The sequence below is a fragment of the Eleutherodactylus coqui genome, chromosome 5 (assembly GCF_035609145.1).
Source record: "Eleutherodactylus coqui strain aEleCoq1 chromosome 5, aEleCoq1.hap1, whole genome shotgun sequence".
Lineage (NCBI taxonomy): Eukaryota > Metazoa > Chordata > Amphibia > Anura > Eleutherodactylidae > Eleutherodactylus > Eleutherodactylus coqui.
This window is the reverse complement of record NC_089841.1, coordinates 54,315,656-54,341,140: the sequence shown is the minus strand read 5'-3', so window position 1 is coordinate 54,341,140 and position 25,485 is coordinate 54,315,656. Positions and strand designations below refer to the sequence as shown.

At 38.8% G+C, this 25,485-nt stretch overlaps 1 protein-coding gene across 3 annotated transcripts in view; it reads left to right on the top strand.

The window, feature by feature from the left end:
• Nucleotides 1–25,485, top strand: part of LOC136627436 (phospholipid-transporting ATPase IC-like) — a 74,811-nt gene that overhangs the window by 10,701 nt on the left and 38,625 nt on the right. For all 3 annotated transcript variants that reach the window (XM_066602528.1, XM_066602526.1, XM_066602527.1), the window contains exons 5-11: nucleotides 1,423–1,536; nucleotides 2,363–2,461; nucleotides 10,201–10,262; nucleotides 11,356–11,428; nucleotides 20,028–20,098; nucleotides 22,709–22,791; nucleotides 24,039–24,197. In XM_066602528.1, coding sequence (XP_066458625.1) covers nucleotides 1,423–1,536; nucleotides 2,363–2,461; nucleotides 10,201–10,262; nucleotides 11,356–11,428; nucleotides 20,028–20,098; nucleotides 22,709–22,791; nucleotides 24,039–24,197 — 661 coding nt within the window. The remainder of the gene's footprint in view (nucleotides 1–1,422; nucleotides 1,537–2,362; nucleotides 2,462–10,200; nucleotides 10,263–11,355; nucleotides 11,429–20,027; nucleotides 20,099–22,708; nucleotides 22,792–24,038; nucleotides 24,198–25,485) is intronic.

Below are 25,485 nucleotides of genomic sequence, written 5' to 3'. Positions count from 1 at the left end.
GATCTCTCCCAACCCTCTATTTATACCCAGGACTGTAACAAGGGGGCTCCCTCTACGTCTTGAGGAAAGAGGGTTTCTACACGGACATAGAAGGGGGTTCTTTACTGTAAGAGCAGTGAGACTATGGAACTCTCTGCCTGACGACATGGAGATGGGGAACTCGATAAAAGAGTACAAGAGGGGCTGGACGCCTTTCTTGAGCGATACAATATTATATGTTATATCACTGATTACTTCAAGGGTCGGTGATCCGGGGATTATTCTGATTGTCAGACTTGGAGTCAGGAAGGAATTTTTTTCCCCCTAAAATGAGGAAAATTGGTTACTACCTCATTGTTTTTTTTTTCCTTTTCCCTGGATCAACATTGGCTTGAAAGGCAAAACTAGGCTGAACTAGATGGGTATATATCTTTCTTCAGCCTAACATACTACCGGTATGTTACTATGAAACTGATCCACAGAAAACTTTCTCCCCCTCTTGTCAACCTCAAGTCATTCATGTATTACATTGATGGCCTTTCCAATGAAGGACCGCCATGTCATACTGCATGTCTAGCTGGTGTGGCTTTCCCTGGAGAATTGTCTGTTTGCTGAGTATATCAGAATCCAGACTCGGGGCAATCATCTGATCACCATTGTACTAACATTAATTGTTATTCCTTTCCAGTCATATAGCCATGCGGTATGTACTTGTTTCTTAATTGGTCTGCATACCTTGTGTCAATTCAGGATTGGTGGGTTGAGGTAGAGATGTTCCTATCTACCCTGTTTCCCTGAAAATAAGACATACCCTGAAAATAAGACATAGCATGATTTTCCAGAATTTTTGAGGATGCAAAATGATTTTTCAGGCTTTTTGAGGATGCTTGAAATATAAGCCCTACTCCAAAATTAGGCCCTGCTCACAGTTAATTAAAAAAGTCAATTCAAAAAGTTTCCAGGCAGCTATAGATGTAAAAAAGTTAAACCTTTTTGAACAAAAATTAATATAAGACACTGTCTTATTTTCAGGGAAACACGGTAGGAGGTCATAGATGTCTATAAGGAGGAGCTTATATACATACAGTAAATACATCTGCATCAGATATCAATAGCCCATTGCGCCATAGGACAGGTAGTCATTTATGCCTGACATCTGCTCCCTGTACAAGTCAATGGCCTCCATAGTGGTAGCATTTAAAACTCAATAGCCATCCACCCCACCTAGGTAATAGGCAGGAGTGCTGAACCCCATTGCATACAAAGAAATATGGACTGTATTATTTACTTACCCATGTGGACTATGTCACGCCATAGATGAATGTATGATGGGAATAAGCCCCTGTTAGTTCTCAAAAACATCAGGTCTGCGCTGAGTTCATAGATAAGCGGTAAAATACTGCAAAGCGACAATCAATTTTTACAAATCCTTATTTTATGCAGACAAATGTAATCAAGACATCCAAGTACAACGTCATCACCTTCCTGCCACTCAACTTGTTCGAACAGTTTAGGAGGATCGCCAACGCCTATTTCCTACTTCTACTAATTATACAGGTAAGAGAAATATTGACGAATGGTCAGTGGTATGGTGATGGCGGAGAAGGAGGAGGCAACAATTATAATTCAGAACCAATAACTGCCATGTGAGACCAGGAGCGGCATAAGTAAAACAGAGTTGTCGTAACATAAAATGTCAACTATAAGTAGATTTAATGGATCCTATTATACACTCATTGTCAAAACAATCAAGTCCCTAGAAGTTGCTATTTTGCTGCAAAACTCGGCATGCAGTTCCATCTCAGGCAGATATAGAAATGGTGAGAGCTGTGGTGATTAGCTGGACGGTCTTGTCATCTGAGACCCTAAAAGTGGTTCCCCCTTGGCCTATAAGAGGCTCTCGGAGGCTCCTTGTGTGTAGTGGACCTCTTCTTCCCCTTGTGTAGAGCTTGTTGACCACTAGACGCCTCTACGACGCAGAGAAGAGATGTCACCCCGTTACCAGAGTCAGAGGGGTGCGTTATTGTGATGTGAGAAGCTGGATGGTCATATTGACGAATTGCCCATCACTTGGGCTGTTCTGACTAGACTATAAGCCAATTGTCTGAATGATTGTCTTTGCATGTAAATGGGCCTTTAGTCGCTGAAAAGACTGGAGAAACTGTATTTAAATGGAACAAATTCTCAGCGGATGGATTTTAAGCCAGCTAAAAACCTGGGCTGAAAGACAACAGAACGAATAGTGCAGGACTGCCTGTGTGTTCATGTAACAATTATCACTCACTTTCGTCTGTGTGAATGAATTTTCAGCAATATCGTTGTGTGTAAAAGGGCCTTTAGAATGTGCCTTAATAATGTTATCATTGTTATCATCTTGTTCCAGCTGATCCCCCAAATATCCACAGTCTCCTGGTACACCACTTTCATCCCGCTGGTGATTGTTCTGGGAATCACTGCAATCAAAGACCTTGCTGATGACATTGTAAGTGAAAATTCGTTTTCACCGCATTTAGTTTCCTGTATACAGTCTTGTAAAAGTTAGCAGTATCTAATGGCTTCACATAAAGGTAGCAGAAGCTATGTGAAATTCCAGTGCCTACAGGGGTTGTATTATCTGTTCCTGCATAAATTACATGAACAGACAGAGGGTAATACCATCTGTACCTATAGTACATCATTTATAGGAGGAGACAGGGAGGCAGTACTATCTGTACCTATAGTACATCATTTATTGGAAGAGACAGGGAGGCAGTACTATATGTACCTATAGTACATCATTTATAGGAAGAGACAGGGAGGCAGTACTATCTGTACCTATAGTACATCATTTATAGGAAGAGACAGGGAGGCAGTACTATATGTACCTATAGTACATCATTTATAGGAAGAGACAAGGAGGCAGTACTATCTGTACCTATAGTACATCATTTATAGGAAGAGACAAGGAGGCAGTACTATCTGTACCTATAGTACATCATGTATAGGAAGAGACAGGGAGGCAGTACTATCTGTACCTATAGTACATCATTTATAGGAAGAAACAGGGAGGCAGTACTATCTGTACTTATAGTACATCATATATAGGGAAAGACGGGGAAGCAGCACTAGCTGTACCTACACCATTTATGGAAATGGAGAGGCAGCACTATCTGTATCTGCATCATTTATAGGGAGAGATGGGGAAGCAATACTATCTGTACCTATTGGTTTTATAGGGAGAAAAAGGGAGGCAGTACTATCTGTACCTACATCATTTATAGGGAGAGGCAAAGAGGCAGCACTATCTGTATCTGCATCATTTACAGGGAGAGATGGGGAAGCAATATTATCTGCACCTATAGTATTTATGGAGAGAAAAGGGAGCCAGTACTATAATTTATAGGGAGAGACAAAGAGGGAGTACTATCTGGACTTATATTATTTACAGGAAGAGACAGGAAAGCAGCACCAGCTGTACCTACATAATGTATAGGGAGAGACAGGTAGGCAGTACTATCTGTACCTACAGTACATTATTTATTAGGAAAGACAGGAAGGCGGTACTATCTGTTAAGTATGAGTCTAATTGGTTTCAGAACCCAGCACACAATAGTGACTCATCTGCTGGATGGTTTTCTGCATATATCTGACTCAGTGATAATAAAGCTCCTTGGAGAAAAAAATCACAATCACAGGAAAATGTAGCAAAACCAGTGCAAAGGAAAAGTGGAGTAGTTGCACAAGATAACCAATCAGGTTACTGAATTAAAGAGAATCTGATGCCAGGAGTACAATGAACCCCAGCCTAACAAACAGCTGATCAGTGCAGGTCCCAGGTGGCAGACCCCTTCTTATCTATTACTGATAGCCTATCCTATAGATAGGCCATCAGTAGTTTACAAGAGGACAACCCTTTTAAGTACACAGTCATTTTTTGGCAATTTGACAGAGGAAGACACCCTCCAGATGCCCCAGGAGGGGTTAGTGACAGGACCCGGTGGGTTGTGAACCCAGGATTGCACATGGACTCTGTTTATATACGCTGTTTGCTGTGAAGTAAATGCTGGCAGGCGCTAGTCTTAACCCCTTAAGGACCAAGCTGTTTTGTACCTTAAGGACCAGACACTTTTTAGGGATTTTACCCATGTGTCGGTTTTACTGCTCTATTTTTTTTCCTTTAGCTACCAAAATTATTTTTGCTGCGTTTTTTTTCCGTGACATATAGGACTATTTTTTTAATATCTTTTTCACTGACTTTTTTTTCAGCTTTTTAGTTTTATAAAGCTAAAAAAAATCATTTTTTATAACATTTATAATTTTTTTAAAAATTATTTTTATATTTGCACTAAAATAAAGTATGGGAATGGGTTCCTCTATTTGTTTCGGACGTTTTGATATATAATATGTATGGTTTTGGCTTACAGGGCGCATACGGCAACGGTTTTTGTTGGCGTCTGCTTTGTGTTATTCTCTTTCTTATGTATGTATTGTTGTTTTATTCTGTTATTTTGTCTTACTTATTTATGTAATTATGTTTTTTACTATCTATGTCCCCCATGACGTCATACAAGACCTCTGGGGGACATTTACATTTTTTTTTTTCTTTATTTGACACTTTCCCACTGTAGCTGGGGGGTCCATAGGAGCCCTAGTTACAGGGGAAAGCAACCCCTGTGGTGACATTAGTCACCTGCAGAGCTGCCAGGGTCTAGTCTGACCCTCCAGCTCTGCAGTAGCAGGGAATCCTAGGAGGTCACATGACCCCCTGAGGCTCCTGTAGTGAAAGTACATGTTACTTTCACTTTCCCCATATATGAGCACTGTATATCAGGGAAGCAGAAGGCAGGAAGTGTTAAAAACCCCTCCTGCCTTCTCCTCCGGGTTATCAGCTGTCACTAACAGCTGATAACCCGTTCCTGCCTCTGACTGATTGCAGAGACAGGAGACTTAAAGCACTGCCGTAATTTTACTATCGGCGGTGCTCTAAGCCCAGGACCAGCCGCCGTAAATTTACAGTGGCTGGTCCTAAATGGGTTAAAGAGAATCCATGCCTCATGAAGTGTTTCTGCACGTCTGGTGGTCATTTTCCTGTCTGCGAGGTCAACGATCCCGTGGCAAGCAGACCCCAACTTGCCACAATACATGCAGCTCAAACCAACCTCAGTATATTGATACAATACCATATCTAAACACATCAATTAAATACAGCAGCCAAACTAAGCACATTTTGTCACGGGGCACCAATAGGCTGACAGCAGTGCCTTGGCGCATCAGAGGGAAAGAGACAGAGACAGGAGGAGGATGTTCCATGTAACTCCACAAGATTCTGCCACATCAAGGAAAATGATCATCTGGCGAGATAGACCTGAGCGATTGGGGGTGGGGGGCAATCACCTCCACCATGCATACACCTGGTGCCCCCATCAATCTGGTAGCTGGCTTGAATTTTGGCTAATTTTGCTGATCTTCTAGGATCCACCAACAATAATCTCATGTGTTTGAGGGCTTATTCACATGAGCGTTTGTCGGACACCGTTTTCGCGGCTGGCCAATATACACCACTATCTGATGCATTGGATTTCAATGCATTAGATCACACAAGCGCATTCCTGCAGCGTAAAAGCGTTCAGCCGGCTACTTGCAGAGAGCCGGCGAGAGGGAGAAAAAGGGGAGAACAGCTTAGCAGAGCGAAACTGTCTCCCCCCGCCCAACGGCTTTGCAGGCTTGGCGTATGCTTAGATTTGTGCGCCCGTTCACGCATTTGTACGGTGCCAGTGGGCACATGTAAAAACCCCAATGGCCGCATAAAAGTGCCCCGAGTAATATAAATTTGAACAGAATTTCAGACTCCGAATGAAATCAATACTGATCCCATTCACCAACAGATGGCTTGAAAATTGTAAAGAATTGACGCATAAAGTATACGAGAAAGTTGTAGAACTTGTCTTTGAAAACACCTTTAATGCCCCTCAACGTTGTGCCCTCATTGCCTAATCCCAGCCAAGTGAATGAGGACCCAAACTGAGAGCGGCACCCAGTTTCCTCTACTGGTGGGGTGCATGAGGGAAATAGTTTGCTAGCCTTTAATTATTTAATGAAGGACCCTTTCACTAATGTTTAAGAGGAGGAAGTAGTTCTGACAGCTGGTGATTGGTGAGGGCCAACAAAGAATAAAGGGCAACTCCAATATGTCACATGAACAGGTGATAGAACAATGGATATTTATGAGACCGCAGAACTTTATAATGTCCTTCTATCAACGTTAGATCCTGTTTACCTAGTGAGGGTGTCCAAAAATATAGGCAGAGCAGCGAACACAGTTACTCCAGCTGGAAGGAGCGTGGCAGGAAGATGAAGAGGAGAAAAACATTTGTTCTAATACCGCTTGGCATTCCTGTCTGTCTATGCAGCTATGAATTGTAACAATGTGTAGTACAGGCAATTATCGCACACGGCATACAGGTGAGCACGGTATGAGTGCCGTCATCTAATACACTCCAGGAAACATGCCAAACAGTGCACAGGAGTGATTCATGTCCCAGCTGATTTTTCTGCATAGGTCCGGCTGACTTATGATAAAACTCCTTGGAGTGCTGATAAAATCACAGTCACGTGGAGAGCGGGTTCTTTGGTTTACTCACCCCAAGTTGGACATCCAGCCAATGTATGCAAATTCTATGACACAGAGGGCTGATTTACAAGATATAAAGTTACAGTGTAACACCTTTTGGTAAACGTGTTTTGCAATCTAGTCAAGACATCTGCCACATCATTTAGCCAAATGAATGCTATAAGAATCTGACGGAGATGTATCAAATCTCATGAAAAGATGAATGAAGGAGTTGGCCATGGCCAGGGCTGCATTGTGGAGGCAGAACAAGGAAAAAGGTTTCTCAGGAGTCTTCACCACCCTTTATGCCCTGGCTGGGATTTCCATTTTGGTTGTTTAAACCCTCCCTCTGTGACATACATGTACATCATGAGAGGGAAGTGGTTAGGGGGAAATGCCATATATGTATATAGGGCCAGCTCCAAATTTATATGGGCCCTTGACAGAGGCGTAACTTCAAGCTCCTGGGCCCCAATGCAAAACCTGTAACAGGGCCCCCAACTATAAAGCTTTATTCGTAGTACTGGGCTCCCTATATGGAGAAAAGAAACCTTATGAACCCCTTAAGGCTCCTGGGCCCTGGTGCAACCGCATCCCCTGGAGAAAGGCCAGTGGCCCTTGGTCTATAGAGTCTCAGTGGGCCACTTTGCGTTATGTCAGACACACATAGCAGTAAAACTGAAATAGTGTATCTAGTATATTTTGCTTTATTTCTACCTCATTTACCATGGCTTTAAAATTATGAAAGTGAGGTGCCCCCCTCACCCCAGGCTCAGTAGGCTGTTAACATGGGTCATTGCAACTATGGCAATACCATGTGGGTATCATTGAAATAATGCTTTGGTATACTTAGTACACCAAAGCATTATTGGCAACCCATTGTGTGCTATAGAAGTTTTTACTATGTGAAGCTTCACCTCCCAGTATGATCTGAACAATGCTAAGGATATACTGAGTGTCGTAGTTTCGCAAACTAGAATGCTGTGGACCTTACATGTGATCATAATACTTATGTCATGCAGTCAGAGACAGAATACACAACAACCCTAAATGACCCACGGGTGATGTCCTCTCAACCCATTCCTTTTCTTCATCTGGTCCAGATATTCATGACTTCTCCAGCTAATTCTTGCCTCTGTGGGGATTGCAGTTCATACGTCTTTGGCTCCACACTATGTCATTACATAGACTCTTCTCTCTGCTATTAGTCCTTCCCAATGGGCACTTGTAGAAACAGATGGTAAATCCCACCTCTGGAAAGAGAGATCAGCCTTCCAGCCTCAGTGGGCCCTGGCACCACCCTGGGTTTGCCAGGTGCTACATGTATGGTGGGGGCTCAGGAGCTGACAGTCAGGTCCAGCTGCAATGATGGGGAATGCAGATAACTCTGACCTCCACCGTTAACCTCTAACATGCTGTAATCAATGTTGACCATGTCATGGAAACAGTTGACAAACAGAGTAAGCTCCTTCTATGACATCATTAGCCCTTCACTATCCCATCATGGAGGGCTGATAGGTTGCCATGGGTGGTATTGTCATAGTAAAGAGATAATACACTACGGTGCAGTAATAATGTATTATCATACGCTACAGGTACATGAAGAACATAAAAAATGAAATAAAAATCATTAAAAATGTAAAAAAAAATATAACAGTTTTCTAATTTTATTTCTAAAAGACATACGTTTTCAGTATTGCCACATCCAACTGACTCATACAATAAATTACACACATTTTTATCCTGCACAGTAAACAATGTAAAAAAAACACTGATAAACAACCCAAAGGCTTTTTTTTCCCATTTTTCTTTTCAAAAAGTGCAATAAAAGTGATCAAAAAGTCAGATATACCTCCAAATTGTATGAGTAAAAACGACTCATCATGCAAAAAACAAGCCCTCACACAGCTGCATCCATGGAAAAATAAAACATTTCTGGGTCTTTGAACAGAAAAAAAGGGTTTTTATTGTACAAATGTGGAAAAAAGCTAAAGAAAATGTAAATAATTTTGGTATAGTCTTAATCGTAGCGACTTGCAGAAGAAATAAAAAAGTTATCACGTCATCTAATTCACATAGTGAATACTATAATAGAAAAGAAATAAAAACAATGGCAGAATTGAAGTTTATTTCACTCAAAAAATTAATAAAAGTTATAGAATACATTAAATATACTCCAAAATCGTACCAATAAAAACTACAGCTCGCCATGCAATGAATAAGCCTCAAATGGCTATGTCAAAAGAAAAATAAGGTTATGGGTTTTGAAAAGTTGTGATGAAATTGCCCAAAAATTGCTGCGTCCTTAAAAGGGTTCTCTTCCTGTAAACTACTGATGGCCTATCTATAGGATAGGCTATCAGTAATAGATAAGAAGGGGTCTGCCACCTGGGACTTGCACTGATCAACTGTTTGCCAGGCTGGTGTACATTGCCATTGAGCTGATTTTTGCAGGAGGCAGTTAACTCCATTCCCCCAGCTTGGTATTGCAGGCAAAGTTCCTATTGAAGTGAATGGTCTGCAATACCAAGCCTGACCACTAGAGTGGGGATGGAGCTTTCTGCTTCCTGCAGAAATCAGCTAAGTATACAAGCAAACCAACCAATGAACAGCTGATCAGAGAAGGTCCCACTCAGCAGATGCCCACTGATCTACTATGGGTGGCCTATTGTAAGGATAGGCTATCAATAGTTTAAAACTGGACAACCCCTTTAAGTACCAAATTAAGGCCTGCCCTTAAAGGGTTAGATCACAACTAGATCAGAAGCTACAAGTGAGCCTTTGGATCATAGATTGTGGCCTATCAGATACCATCTTTCTAATCAAGTGGGCACATTGATTGGGACAGGTATAGGCAAGACTTCAGTGGAAAGGGCCATATGCATGCACACCCAGTTCTTGATAAGGGGTCAGTTGAGGCCAGGTTGTAGAGGGTAAAATGGGGACCCCCATGCCAAAATATTTTTTGCAGGTGCCTTCATTGACCTAAATATGGCACTGCCCATGGCAGCTCATCAGAGTATAGTCCTGGGATCATGTTCTCTTTAATTAAGTGACCTGATTGGTTACCTTGTGCAACTTTTCCACTTTTCCTTTGCACCGGTTTTGCTACATTTTCACGTGATTGTGATTTTATTCTCCAAGGAGCTTTATTATCACTGAGTCAGATATATGCAGAAAAACCATCCAGCAGATGAGTCACTATTGTTTGCCGGTTGCTGAAACCAATTAGACTCATACCTAACTGTTTGTAGTGCAGGATAATTGCCTGTACTGCATATCTCTTGCCATTCATAGCGGGATAGATTGAAATGCCATACGGGATTAGAACAAATGTTTTTCTGCTTTCAAACATGCTGTCATGCTCCATAAAGTACCTGAAAATAGTTATGTGTAATTCTGTTTAAATACATGATAGTCTGATTGCCATTAGGGAGTCGGGAAGGAATTTTTCCCCCAAAAGGGCTAATTGGCTTCTGCTCTTGGGGTTTTTTGCCTTCCTCTGGATCAACAACACAGGACGATAACAGGCTGGAATAGATGGACATTGTCTTCATTCGGCCTTACGAACTATGTTACTATGTTACATCTAACAACCGCCAACCATTATGTTCATCCTTTTGTCTTTCTAGTCTCGTCATAAGATGGACAAAGCAGTAAATAACCGGTCATGTGAAGTGATAAAAGATGGAAGGTAAAAGTACACAGTTCTGTTGTTTATCTACAACTAGCCTTTTTAAAAATTCTGAATGTTGGGCTGCATTCCCACGAACGTATATCGGCTCGGTTTTCACGCCGAGCCGATATACGTCGTCCTCATGTGCATAGGGGGAGGATGGAAGAGCCAGGAGCAGGAACTGAGCTCCCGCCCCCTCTCTGCCTCCTCTCTGCCCCTCTGCACTATTTGCAATGGGGAGAGGCGGGACGGGGCGGGGCTAATTCACGGTAACTTAGCCCCGCCCCACCTCCTTTCATTGCAAATAGTGCAGAGGGGTGGAAAGGAGGCAGAGAGGGGGCGGGAGCTCAGTTCCTGCTACTGGCTCTTCTATCCTCCCCCCCTGCACATGAGGACGATGTATATCGGCTCGGCGTGAAAACCGAGCCGATATACGTTCGTGGGAATGCACCCTAATAGTGTCCCCTCTATCCTTGGAGCTCACGCCCGCCCATCCTATCTTGGGCACAATATCATTGAAGTCCGCCACAGGCCGGCATATGACCATGAGGCTTTAATTTTATACTTTCCTCATACTGTGGAGAAGGGAACTATGATGTAGAGAAAATTGGCTTCAGCCTGCCAGGCAGAGGTCAAATTGCCAGTTCTTGCCTCAGCACAACCCGTAGTCCTGGCTCCAATGATCAATGTGGTGGCAAGGGACTTACCCCAACAACCACCACGGCCATCCCCTTCGTGGTTTACATTTTTGTGGCATGCCTCTATATGGAATAACACAGCAAACTATTCAATACAGCAAAAAAAAGGTATTCTGAATTAAACCAGAGTGACGGAGGACAAAAGGACACTCTTTTAGCCTCTGATAGGTAAATGAAAGTTCCTGCATATGTCTGATATATGGGCCAACTGCATACAGTAAGCAAATAATGCAAAGGAACCCTAAAGCATGCAATAAAAATTAATTTTTCTGAACATTTTGAATGAAAAAAACTTAATGACAGATTGCATTTTTTCCCCAGTTTTAAGTCACAGGTCTATAGTATGTATTACGGGGCATGTAAAACATTTTTTAATTTCATCTCTAAATATAATGCTTCATTTTCAAATAAAGCTTCCAAAAGACCAAATGGAAAGATATTCATGTTGGAGACATTGTACGGATTAAAAAAGATGCATTTGTTCCGGTGAGTGCAATATTTACAGATCATAGCTATCCTGTCATGCAATTGAATGTAAAACCATAAATGTTATTAATAGTGTCCTATGGGGATAAGAATTTAACTACTATAATTACATCTTCTTATGTAAAAAGATATAACTACCATAATGCTGCCCTCTATGTACAAGAATATAACTACTATAATACTGCCTCCTATGTACAAGAATATATCTACTATAATACTGCTCCTATGTACATGAATATAACTACTATAATACTGCCCCCTATGTACAAGAATATAACTACTATAATACTGCTCCTACGTACAAGAATATAACTACTATAATACTGCCCCATATGTACAAGAATATAACTACTATAATACTGCCCCCTATGTACAAGAATATAACTACTTTAATACTGCCCCCTATGTACAAGAATATAACTACTATAATACTGCCCCCTATGTACAAGAATATAACTACTATAATACTGCCCCATATGTACAAGAATATAACTACTATAATACTGCCCCCTATGTACAAGAATAAGACTACTATAATACTGTCCCCTATGTACAAGAATATAACTACTATAATACTGCCCCCTATGTACAAGAATATAACTACTATAATACTGCCCCCTATGTACAAGAATAAAACTACTATAAGACTGCTCCCTATGTACAAGAATACAACTACTATAATACTGCTCCTATGTACAAGAATATAACTATTATAATACTGCCTCCTATGTACAAGAATATAACTACTATAACACTGCCTCCTATGTACAAGAATAAAACTACTATAAGACTGTTCCCTATGTACAAGAATAAAACTACTATAAGACTGCCCCCTATGTACACGAATATGACTACTATAATACTGCCCCCTATGTACAAGAATATAACTACTATAATACTGCCCCCTATGTACAAGAATATAACTACTATAATACTGCCCCCTATGTACAAGAATATAACTACTATAATACTGCCCCCTATGTACAAGAATAAAACTACTATAAGACTGCTCCCTATGTACACGAATACAACTACTATAATACTGCTCCTATGTACAAGAATATAACTATTATAATACTGCCTCCTATGTACAAGAATATAACTACTATAACACTGCCTCCTATGTACAAGAATAAAACTACTATAAGACTGCTCCCTATGTACAAGAATAAAACTACTATAAAACTGCTACCTATGTACAAGAATACAACTACTATAATACTGCTCCTATGTACAAGAATAAAACTACTTTAAGACTGCTCCCTATGTACAAGAATACAACTACTATAATACTGCCCCCTATGTACAAGAATATAACTACTATAATACTGTCCCCTATGTACAAGAATATAACTACTGTAATACTGTCCGCTATGTACAAGAATATAACTACTATAATACTGCTCCCTATGTACAAGAATATAACTACTATTATACTTTCCCCTATGTACAAGAATATAACTACTATAATACTGCCCTCTATGTACAAGAATATAACAACTCTAATACTGCCCTCTATGTACAAAAATATAACTACTATAATACTGCCTCCTATGTACAAGAATATATCTACTATAATACTGCTCCTATGTACATGAATATAACTACTATAATACTGCCCCCTATGTACAAGAATATAACTACTATAATACTGCTCCTACGTACAAGAATATAACTACTATAATACTGCCCCATATGTACAAGAATATAACTACTATAATACTGCCCCCTATGTACAAGAATATAACTACTATAATACTGCCCCCTATGTACAAGAATAAAACTACTATAAGACTGCTCCCTATGTACAAGAATATAACTACTATAATACTGCTCCTATGTACAAGAATATAACTATTATAATACTGCCTCCTATGTACAAGAATATAACTACTATAACACTGCCTCCTATGTACAAGAATAAAACTACTATAAGACTGTTCCCTATGTACAAGAATAAAACTACTATAAGACTGCCCCCTATGTACACGAATATGACAACTATAATACTGCCCCCTATGTACAAGAATATAACTACTATAATACTGCCCCCTATGTACAAGAATATAACTACTATAATACTGCCCCCTATGTACAAGAATATAACTACTATAATACTGCCCCCTATGTACAAGAATAAAACTACTATAAGACTGCTCCCTATGTACAAGAATACAACTACTATAATACTGCTCCTATGTACAAGAATATAACTATTATAATACTACCTCCTATGTACAAGAATATAACTACTATAACACTGCCTCCTATGTACAAGAATAAAACTACTATAAGACTGCTCCCTATGTACAAGAATAAAACTACTATAAAACTGCTCCCTATGTACAAGAATACAACTACTATAATACTGCTCCTATGTACAAGAATAAAACTACTTTAAGACTGCTCCCTATGTACAAGAATACAACTACTATAATACTGCCCCCTATGTACAAGAATATAACTACTATAATACTGTCCCCTATGTACAAGAATATAACTACTGTAATACTGTCCGCTATGTACAAGAATATAACTACTATAATACTGCTCCCTATGTACAAGAATATAACTACTATTATACTGTCCCCTATGTACAAGAATATAACTACTATAATACTGCCCTCTATGTACAAGAATATAACAACTCTAATACTGCCCTCTATGTACAAGAATATAGCTACTATAATACTGCCCCTATGTACAAGAATATAACTACTATAATACTGCCCCTATGTACAAGAATGTAACTACTATAATACTGCCCCGTATGTACAAGAATACATCTACTATAATACTGCTCCATATGTACAAGAATATAACTACTATAATACTGCCCCCCATGTGGAAGAATATAATTACTATAATACTGCCCCCTATATACAAGAATTTAACTACTATAATACTGTCCCCTATGTACAAGAATATAACTACTATAATACTGCCCTCTATGTACAAGAATATAACAACTCTAATACTGACCTCTATGTACAAGAATATAACTACTATAATACTGCCCCCTATGTACAAGAATATAACTACTATAATACTGCCCCCTATGTACAAGAATAAAACTACTATAATACTGCCCCCTATGTACAAGAATATAACTACTATAATACTGCCCCCTATGTACAAGAATATAACTACTATAATACTGCCCCCTATGTACAAGAATAAAACTACTATAAGACTGCTCCCTATGTACAAGAATACAACTACTATAATACTGCTCCTATGTACAAGAATATAACTATTATAGTACTGCCTCCTATGTACAAGAATATAACTACTATAACACTGCCTCCTATGTACAAGAATAAAACTACTATAAGACTGCTCCCTATGTACAAGAATAAAACTACTATAAAACTGCTCCCTATGTACAAGAATACAACTACTATAATACTGCTCCTATGTACAAGAATAAAACTACTTTAAGACTGCTCCCTATGTACAAGAATACAACTACTATAATACTGCCCCCTATGTACAAGAATATAACTACTATAATACTGTCCCCTATGTACAAGAATATAACTACTGTAATACTGTCCGCTATGTACAAGAATATAACTACTATAATACTGCTCCCTATGTACAAGAATATAACTACTATAATACTGTCCCCTATGTACAAGAATATAACTACTATAATACTGTCCCCTATGTACAAGAATATAACTACTATAATACTGCCCTCTATGTACAAGAATATAACAACTCTAATACTGCCCTCTATGTACAAGAATATAGCTACTATAATACTGCCCTTATGTACAAGAATATAACTACTATAATACTGCCCCTATGTACAAGAATATAACTACTATAATACTGCTCCCTATGTACAAGAATATAACTACTATTATACTGTCCCCTATGTACAAGAATATAACTACTATAATACTGCCCTCTATGTACAAGAATATAACAACTCTAATACTGCCCTCTATGTACAAGAATATAGCTACTATAATACTGCCCTTATGTACAAGAATATAACTACTATAATACTGCCCCTATGTACAAGAATGTAACTACTATAATACTGCCCCGTATGTACAAGAATACATCTACTATAATACTGCTCCATATGTACAAGAATATAACTACTATAATACTGCCCTCTATGTACAAGAATATAACAACTCTAATACTGCCCTCTATGTACAAGAATATAACTACTATAATACTGCCTCCTATGTACAAGAATATATCTACTATAATACTGCTCCTATGTACATGAATATAACTACTATAATACTGCCCCCTATGTACAAGAATATAACTACTATAATACTGCTCCTACGTACAAGAATATAACTACTATAATACTGCCCCATATGTACAAGAATATAACTACTATAATACTGCCCCCTATGTACAAGAATATAACTACTATAATACTGCCCCCTATGTACAAGAATAAAACTACTATAAGACTGCTCCCTATGTACAAGAATATAACTACTATAATACTGCTCCTATGTACAAGAATATAACTATTATAATACTGCCTCCTATGTACAAGAATATAACTACTATAACACTGCCTCCTATGTACAAGAATAAAACTACTATAAGACTGTTCCCTATGTACAAGAATAAAACTACTATAAGACTGCCCCCTATGTACACGAATATGACTACTATAATACTGCCCCCTATGTACAAGAATATAACTACTATAATACTGCCCCCTATGTACAAGAATATAACTACTATAATACTGCCCCCTATGTACAAGAATATAACTACTATAATACTGCCCCCTATGTACAAGAATAAAACTACTATAAGACTGCTCCCTATGTACAAGAATACAACTACTATAATACTGCTCCTATGTACAAGAATATAACTATTATAATACTGCCTCCTATGTTCAAGAATATAATTACTATAACACTGCCTCCTATGTACAAGAATAAAACTACTATAAGACTGCTCCCTATGTACAAGAATAAAACTACTATAAAACTGCTCCCTATGTACAAGAATACAACTACTATAATACTGCTCCTATGTACAAGAATAAAACTACTTTAAGACTGCTCCCTATGTACAAGAATACAACTACTATAATACTGCCCCCTATGTACAAGAATATAACTACTATAATACTGTCCCCTATGTACAAGAATATAACTACTGTAATACTGTCCGCTATGTACAAGAATATAACTACTATAATACTGCTCCCTATGTACAAGAATATAACTACTATTATACTGTACCCTATGTACAAGAATATAACTACTATAATACTGCCCTCTATGTACAAGAATATAACAACTCTAATACTGCCCTCTATGTACAAGAATATAGCTACTATAATACTGCCCCTATGTACAAGAATATAACTACTATAATACTGCCCCTATGTACAAGAATGTAACTACTATAATACTGCCCCGTATGTACAAGAATACATCTACTATAATACTGCTCCATATGTACAAGAATATAACTACTATAATACTGCCCCCCATGTGGAAGAATATAATTACTATAATACTGCCCCCTATATACAAGAATTGAACTACTATAATACTGTCCCCTATGTACAAGAATATAACTACTATAATACTGCCCTCTATGTACAAGAATATAACAACTCTAATACTGACCTCTATGTACAAGAATATAACTACTATAATACTGCCCCCTATGTACAAGAATATAACTACTATAATACTGCCCCCTATGTACAAGAATAAAACTACTATAATACTGCCCCCTATGTACAAGAATATAACTACTATAATACTGCCCCCTATGTACAAGAATATAACTACTATAATACTGCCCCCTATGTACAAGAATAAAACTACTATAAGACTGCTCCCTATGTACAAGAATACAACTACTATAATACTGCTCCTATGTACAAGAATATAACTATTATAATACTGCCTCCTATGTACAAGAATATAACTACTATAACACTGCCTCCTATGTACAAGAATAAAACTACTATAAGACTGCTCCCTATGTACAAGAATAAAACTACAATAAAACTGCTCCCTATGTACAAGAATACAACTACTATAATACTGCTCCTATGTACAAGAATAAAACTACTTTAAGACTGCTCCCTATGTACAAGAATACAACTACTATAATACTGCCCCCTATGTACAAGAATATAACTACTATAATACTGTCCCCTATGTACAAGAATATAACTACTGTAATACTGTCCGCTATGTACAAGAATATAACTACTATAATACTGCTCCCTATGTACAAGAATATAACTACTATAATACTGTCCCCTATGTACAAGAATATAACTACTATAATACTGCCCTCTATGTACAAGAATATAACAACTCTAATACTGCCCTCTATGTACAAGAATATAGCTACTATAATACTGCCCTTATGTACAAGAATATAACTACTATAATACTGCCCCTATGTACAAGAATATAACTACTATAATACTGCTCCCTATGTACAAGAATATAACTACTATTATACTGTCCCCTATGTACAAGAATATAACTACTATAATACTGCCCTCTATGTACAAGAATATAACAACTCTAATACTGCCCTCTATGTACAAGAATATAGCTACTATAATACTGCCCTTATGTACAAGAATATAACTACTATAATACTGCCCCTATGTACAAGAATGTAACTACTATAATACTGCCCCGTATGTACAAGAATACATCTACTATAATACTGCTCCATATGTACAAGAATATAACTACTATAATACTGCCCCCATGTACAAGAATATAGCTACTATAATACTGCCCTTATGTACAAGAATATAACTACTATAATACTGCCCCTATGTACAAGAATGTAACTACTATAATACTGCCCCGTATGTACAAGAATACATCTACTATAATACTGCTCCATATGTACAAGAATATAACTACTATAATACTGCCCTCTATGTACAAGAATATAACAACTCTAATACTGACCTCTATGTACAAGAATATAACTACTATAATACTGCCCCCTATGTACAGGAATATAACTACTATAATACTGCACCCTTTGTACAAGAATATAACTACTATAATACTGCCCCCTATGTACAAGAATATAACTACTATAATACTGCCTCCTATGTACAAGAATATAACTACTATAATACTGCTCCTCTGTACAAAAATATAACTACTATAATATTGCCCCCTATATACAAGAATATAACTACTATAATACTGTCCCCTATGTACAAGAATATAACTACTATAATACTGCCCCTATATACAAGAATATAACTACTATAATACTGCCTCCTATGTACAAGAATATAACTACTATAATACTGCCCCTATGTACAAGAATATAACTACTATAATACTGCCCTCTATGTACAAGAATATAACAACTCTAATACTGCCCTCTATGTACAAGAATATAACTACTATAATACTGTCACCTATGTACAAGAATATAGCTACTATAATACTGCCCCTATGTACAAGAATATAACTACTATAATACTGCCCCTATATACAAGAATATAACTACTATAATACTGCCTCCTATGTACAAGAATATAACTACTATAATACTGCCCCTATGTACAAGAATATAACTACTATAATACTGCCCTCTATGTACAATAATATAACAACTCTAATACTGCCCTCTATGTACAAGACTATAACTACTGTAATACTGCCCTCTATGTACAAGAATATAGCTACTATAATACTGCCCCTATGTACAAGAATATAACTACTATAATACTGCTCCTATGTACAAGAATATAACTACTATAATACTGCCCTCTATGTACAAGAATATAGCTACTATAATACTGCCCCTATGTACAAGAATATAACTACTATAATACTGCTCCTATGTACAAGAATATAACTACTATAATACTGCCCCTATATACAAGAATATAACTACTGTAATACTGCCCCTATGTACAAGAATATAACTACTATAATACTGCCCCCTATGTACAAGAATATAACTACTATAATACTGCCTCCTATGTACAAGAATATAACTACTATAATACTGCCCTCTATGTACAAGAATATAACTACTATAATACTGCTCCTATGTAGAAGAATATAACTATAATAATACTGCCCCTATATACAAGAATATAACTACTATAATACTGCTCCCTATGTACAAGAATATAACTACTATAATACTGCCCCTATGTACAAGAATATAACTACTTTAATACTGCCTCCTATATACAAGAATATAACTACTATAATACAGTATCCTATATACAAGAATATAACTACTATAATACTGCCCCCTATGTACATAAATATAACTACTATAATACTGCCTCCTATATACAAGAATATAACTTCTATAATACTGCCCCCTATGTACAAGAATATAACTATTATAATACTGCCCCCTATGTACATAAATATAACTACTATAATACTGCCTCCTATATACAAGAATATAACTACTATAATACTGCCTCCTATATACAAGAATATAACTACTATAATACTGCTCGCTATGTAGAATAATATAACATACAGCACACTTCTGAACCAGATTTTTCTTATTTCTAATACTTCAATCAGTATTTATGTGTTGTGTTTTATGTCCTGATATTCTGTAGGCGGATTTGTTGCTGCTTTCAAGTTCTGAACCTAACAGCTTGTGCTATGTAGAAACAGCAGAGCTTGACGGGTAAGAAACCACAATACAAATGGCTGAAATTTGCAAATAAAGCCAATTTCAAAGGGAATCTGTCAGCTTGTACATACAGTTCAAACTGCAGGCATCATGTTATAGAGCCGGAGGAGCTGAGCAGATGGATATATAGTTTTATGGGGAAAGATTCAGTAGAACTTCTCCTATATATCAATCCCCACATGGTTCAGGTAGCCGGCTCAAGGTTGACTCAGCCTTCCTTCCTTCCGAGGCCAGTAAAATGAGTACCCAGCTTGCTAGGTGGGGGGGGGGTAATAAATATATTAACTAAAAGTGCTGCGGAATAAGTTGGCGCTAAACAAATAAAAAGATTTATTTATTTATTCATTTATATATCTGCTCATACTGAGCTGAACAGTCTAATGGGCGGTCCTATCAGTGATTTACAGCTATCTGGTTAGGACTGCTTAACAGTGGTGGTGAAGCTGCGGCACGCAGAGCCCACCCGGCAGTCGCATGCGCCGGCGGCCGCTCACCATGATGGTGAATACTGGTCGGGGGACGTGTGCTAGCGAGGCTGAGGCCAGGCGCACACTGTAATCTCAGTGTACACCCGGGATCCTCCTCCCCTGACGTCTCCTCCTTGGTTCCGCAAGAGCAGAGAGGAGGAGACATCCGGACACACACACACTGAAGTCAGAGTGTGCACCTGGAATCAGCAGCAGTGCTGAGCAAAGGAGCTTCGATGAGGAGGAGGGGGTAAATATATGGGTCTCAGGGGGGGTGCTATTACTACTGGAGCTGATATAGGGGATACTGTTAGTAATGGTGTCCCCTGTATCTGCCACAGTAGTAATAGCATTACTGCTGGGGCCGCTGTGGGAGTCACTATTACTACTGGGGCTGCTGTGTGGAGGGGGGAGCGCTGTGGGAGTCACTTACTGCTGGGGCTGCTGTGGGGAACACTATTACTACTGGGGTCACTGTAGGGGTCACTATTACTACTCGGGCTACTGTGAGGGGGGGTTACTATTAGTACTGAAACTACTGTGGGGGTCACTATTACTACTGGACCTACTGTGGAGGTCAGTATTACTACTGAGGGGGTCACTATTACTATTGAGGCCACTGTGGGGTCACTATTACTGCTGGAGTATGTTCACACGTGGCGGAAATGCTGCAGAATGTCTTCAGTGGAAATTCCAGTGGCAAATTCCGCATTCAAAAAGCTGTGAAAATCTGCACCAGGTCTATTTTGAAACAGCCCTGTCCTTTTTATAACAACTGAGGTAAAACCATAGATTATGATGAGCCCCACCCCCTGATGTGTTGGCATTTTGAGATAAATAAGTGGGTTTTGGGTTGCATTTTGGGGACTCTAGAAGGTTCGCCATCACTGCTGTATACACAGGGGTAGCTGTCAGTCAGTGATAGCTCCGCCCATTAGACTGTTCAGCTCAGAATGTGCAAAGATATAAATGAATAAAACATTTTATAGTTATATAAAACTATACTATTTTGTACAACTGAATCTTTCCCCATAAAACTATATATCAATCTGCTCGTCTCCTCTTGCCCTATAACATGATGTTTAAATAGCAAGTTGAAGCCGATGGATTCCCTGTAACATTGTTGCTCACAAAACATTTTTGTCATGATGTCCTCCAGACATACATCATAGTCATATATCAAATAAGGGAGATTGAGCAATACCTCTGCAGTGCCACCTATTGGAAACCAACATTCCTGCAAGTCAATTTTGGACTCTTTATACAAGCCTTGTAACAATGACTGGGAATTGCATTCCTGACCCAAGTCATATCTCAGTTATATTGTTTATTATAGTTGTCTTTTTTATGTTCTTTCGCAGCTCTACAGGCTATTGGGGCCCATACCCTCCAGCATTACTTGCTGGAACAGTTTGTGCACAGGTCTGGCTCTGGTGATTTGCATTGTGTGAAGTGTCTTCTTTACAACCAGACATTGTGCAGTAATCCAAAATAAGACAATCTAAGGGGGATTGCAAACATGGCCAAACTGTTCCAAATTTTTGTGGCTGATTCTACACCAAAAAGTTTGAGGGAGAATATATAAGATAGATATGATGAGATAGATAGATAAGGTAGATGGAGAAGAGTTATATTTGCAATGTTATAGGCCTCCCTAAAGAGATGTGCTTTTAGGGTATGCTTAACCCCTTAAGGACCAGGGTGTTTTGGATGCTCGATCATTCACCGACATCACTGAATGGCTGTGATTGGTTCATCGAGCTCCGGCTGTGATTGGCTGGCGCTCAATCCAATCACAGTGCTTGCTTGCTGGAAGTGGGGGAATTCAAAGCCCCGCTTACCAGAGAGAGATGACGCCGGCTGCAAGGGGAGTATGAGCCCCCACTCCTGAAAATAAGGCACTGTGCCTCTTTTGGAGCCAAATTTAATATAAGACAGTGTCTTATTTTTGGGAAAAGACGGTACACACAAGGAGCCATTCATCTAATCACACCACAACTCTAATCATTTGTATATCTGCCTGAGATGTAACTGCATGCCGAATTTTGCTGCAAAATTACAACTCCTTCTAAATGCTTGCTTTTTTTTGACAAAGTGTGTATCTTTATATTCGTCAGATTTATATTTTTTTTTCCAGTGAAAGCAATTTGAAGTTTAAAATGTCCCTTGAAATAACGGATACATTTCTACAAAAAGAGCATGAACTTGCAGAATTTGATGGTGAGGTTGTCATTATGTCATGGGCTTGATAATATTTCAGTAACTCCATAGTGCCTCATATTATAAGACCATTAAGCAGCTTTGCTCTTCTTCCTTCCTGACTATGCAGACTGTTGCAGTTCAGTTTGCCTAGCGGTCACTTGACTTGCTGAGTGACTACCGTTTCAGTAAATATAGCTACACAGTGGCTTTTGCAAAGTGAAGCCCTCCGCAAATGGCTACACTACAGCTAGATATGGGGGAATGCCTAGTCTCTGCCCCTTGGTATGTTGGTGCGGTGTAGTGTAATGTTTCCTGGGAAAAGAACCAGGGTGAGGGTAACAGCATAACTCAGCTTTACTTGATCCAGAGATACAACAATTCAACATCAAATCTATGAAGGCACAAAACTTCATAATCAAGTTTCTACGTCCAGTCCTGAGGATGGTGGCTAAATCTCGTACTGCTCTTTCTACTCCATACCATAGATGTGGGTTTCTCACCATGTGCCTGGAGTCTGCAGCATTCATGTATACCACTGTTCCTGCAGGAACTAATTCTCAAAAAATGTCTCTAAGCTACTGTCCCTTAAACCATTTACACTACCCTCTGCTCTCTTCTTCTTCTAGACTAGAGACTGAAGACTACAAAAACTGAAACTGAAATTTCTAAAAGTTTAGAAGAACTTTTATAAGTTTTGCTTCTAACACCGCTTAGTGCTGATTGGCTGTAGCTGTAAGGAGCTGAGTCACTGGGCTGTTATATCACTCTCTGTACGATACGCTACTTCAGCCACCATCTTCAAGTCTAAACATTAAAGTCTAGATATCCTAATACATTTATACAATTTCTAGGAACTATCAGTATCATTATGTAATGACAGTTCTATGTCACCACATTCAACAGTGGTCACAGGAAGGTCTACGTAAACCACAGACTGTATATTACTCTCTAATTGGTAGGAAAAGCTACAGGCTGACAGAGTATGTTGGGGGTTGTGGCCCCGGACAACTGGAGAGACAAAGCCACTGTCACAAATCACCGGCCACATCTACAAGCTTGTTTCGGGTCTAAATGCTACATATGTATTTATTCCCTCAACTATTATTAAACCTAAACCTGATTTTTGCAGGACTGTATTGTGACTTGAGAACACAAGAGGGGGAAAGATGCTAATTTTCTTTAAAGGGAATGTTTCTATCTGAATGGGGGAGGCTTGAAAGGTAATGGGAATGAAAGTTGAACATAGTTACATTTTATTTTTCCAGGACTAGTTGAATGTGAGGAACCAAATAACCGATTGGATAAATTCGTGGGCACATTGTTCTGGAGAGGATCTAGCTGGGGGCTTGATAATGATAAAGTGTTACTTCGTGGCTGTAAAATCCGCAACACGCAATACTGTCATGGCCTGGTCATATTCGCAGGTAACTTGTGCACCTTTTATACTGTAGGCTTTGGTGTGCAGTAAGGGTTGTCATTTCACTTATGTTCTGGGCAATGGTAGACAAACAAACAGTACAGCAGGATGGTTATTGACTTTTATGGGAGATGGATGTCTGGTAAGTACAATGAATGTGTATGTTATAGACATGCAGAGTCTACTATTGACCGTCCGTAAGAGTAGGTACCATGAATGACCAGCATTCCACAAAACTGTCCCCAATAGAGGTCACTGTCTCTCGCTCAAGGTCAGTAATTATGATCAAACTTGATGAACTTTATGGAAAGGGGAACAACAGAGGTTATTTCTCGGACAAAGATAAACTAGCCATAATGTAAAGGTTGTGTTGGTTGATCTGGCAATCTAACGGCTATGGTCTACGCACCCAATTCCACCAAATGTGGTTGGATCTGCCACCAAATATCATATGTTTATGTCAAGAAGAGGGCATCTTTATATAGAAGCTATCATATCTGCTGCAATGGGTCAGTAAAGAGCATTTCCGCCCAGAGACAGCAAATTTGATCGTTTATTCATTGACATCCATATTTCTGGAGAACTAGACATACAGTATATTTACCATCCAAGACTCTAAGTAGACTGGATGACAATAACTTCACGATGCTTGCCACACAGCTTTCAGTGGAAGGGTGTAGTCTTTTTTAGGCAACTCATTCTTTTATGACTTATTGGAGTATATAGATGTAATAGAGAGCGGAAACCCTCTGGTAGTCAAAGTCCCCACTGAGTGCAATGGATGAATTGTAATAGCTCATAACAGGGCCCCCAACAATAATGCTTTATTCATAGTACTGGGCTCCCTATATGGAGAAGAGAGGCTTTATGGGCCAGCTTAGGCTCCTGGGCCCGGGTGCAACCGCAGCCCCTGCATCCTCTATAGTTACAACACTGCCTCATAAGGACATGGCAGATGCTTTTTGCTGCACCAATTTTGTTGGGAGAAGTTGACCAAGCTCCCAAGAAAGAGGTTCTGTGCCAATAAAGTTTATTGTTAATCATTCATAAAGTGAAGGGTCACCTATGAAAGGGCAGGGTTCAGGTCGGGAGACCTTTCAAGGTTGTGAAAAGTCCCCCTTTAAAGGGAAAGTTCAACAACAAATGTCATCAAAATAATGTCATGAAAATAACTAAACTATTAAGCAGACATTTATTCATCCACTACTTCATGGAACAGCTGTGCCTGCTCTAGAGAGACCAGTGCAGGCACAGCTGGATCTCCCTCTTCTGCTATGCAGCCAGGTGAAGACAGA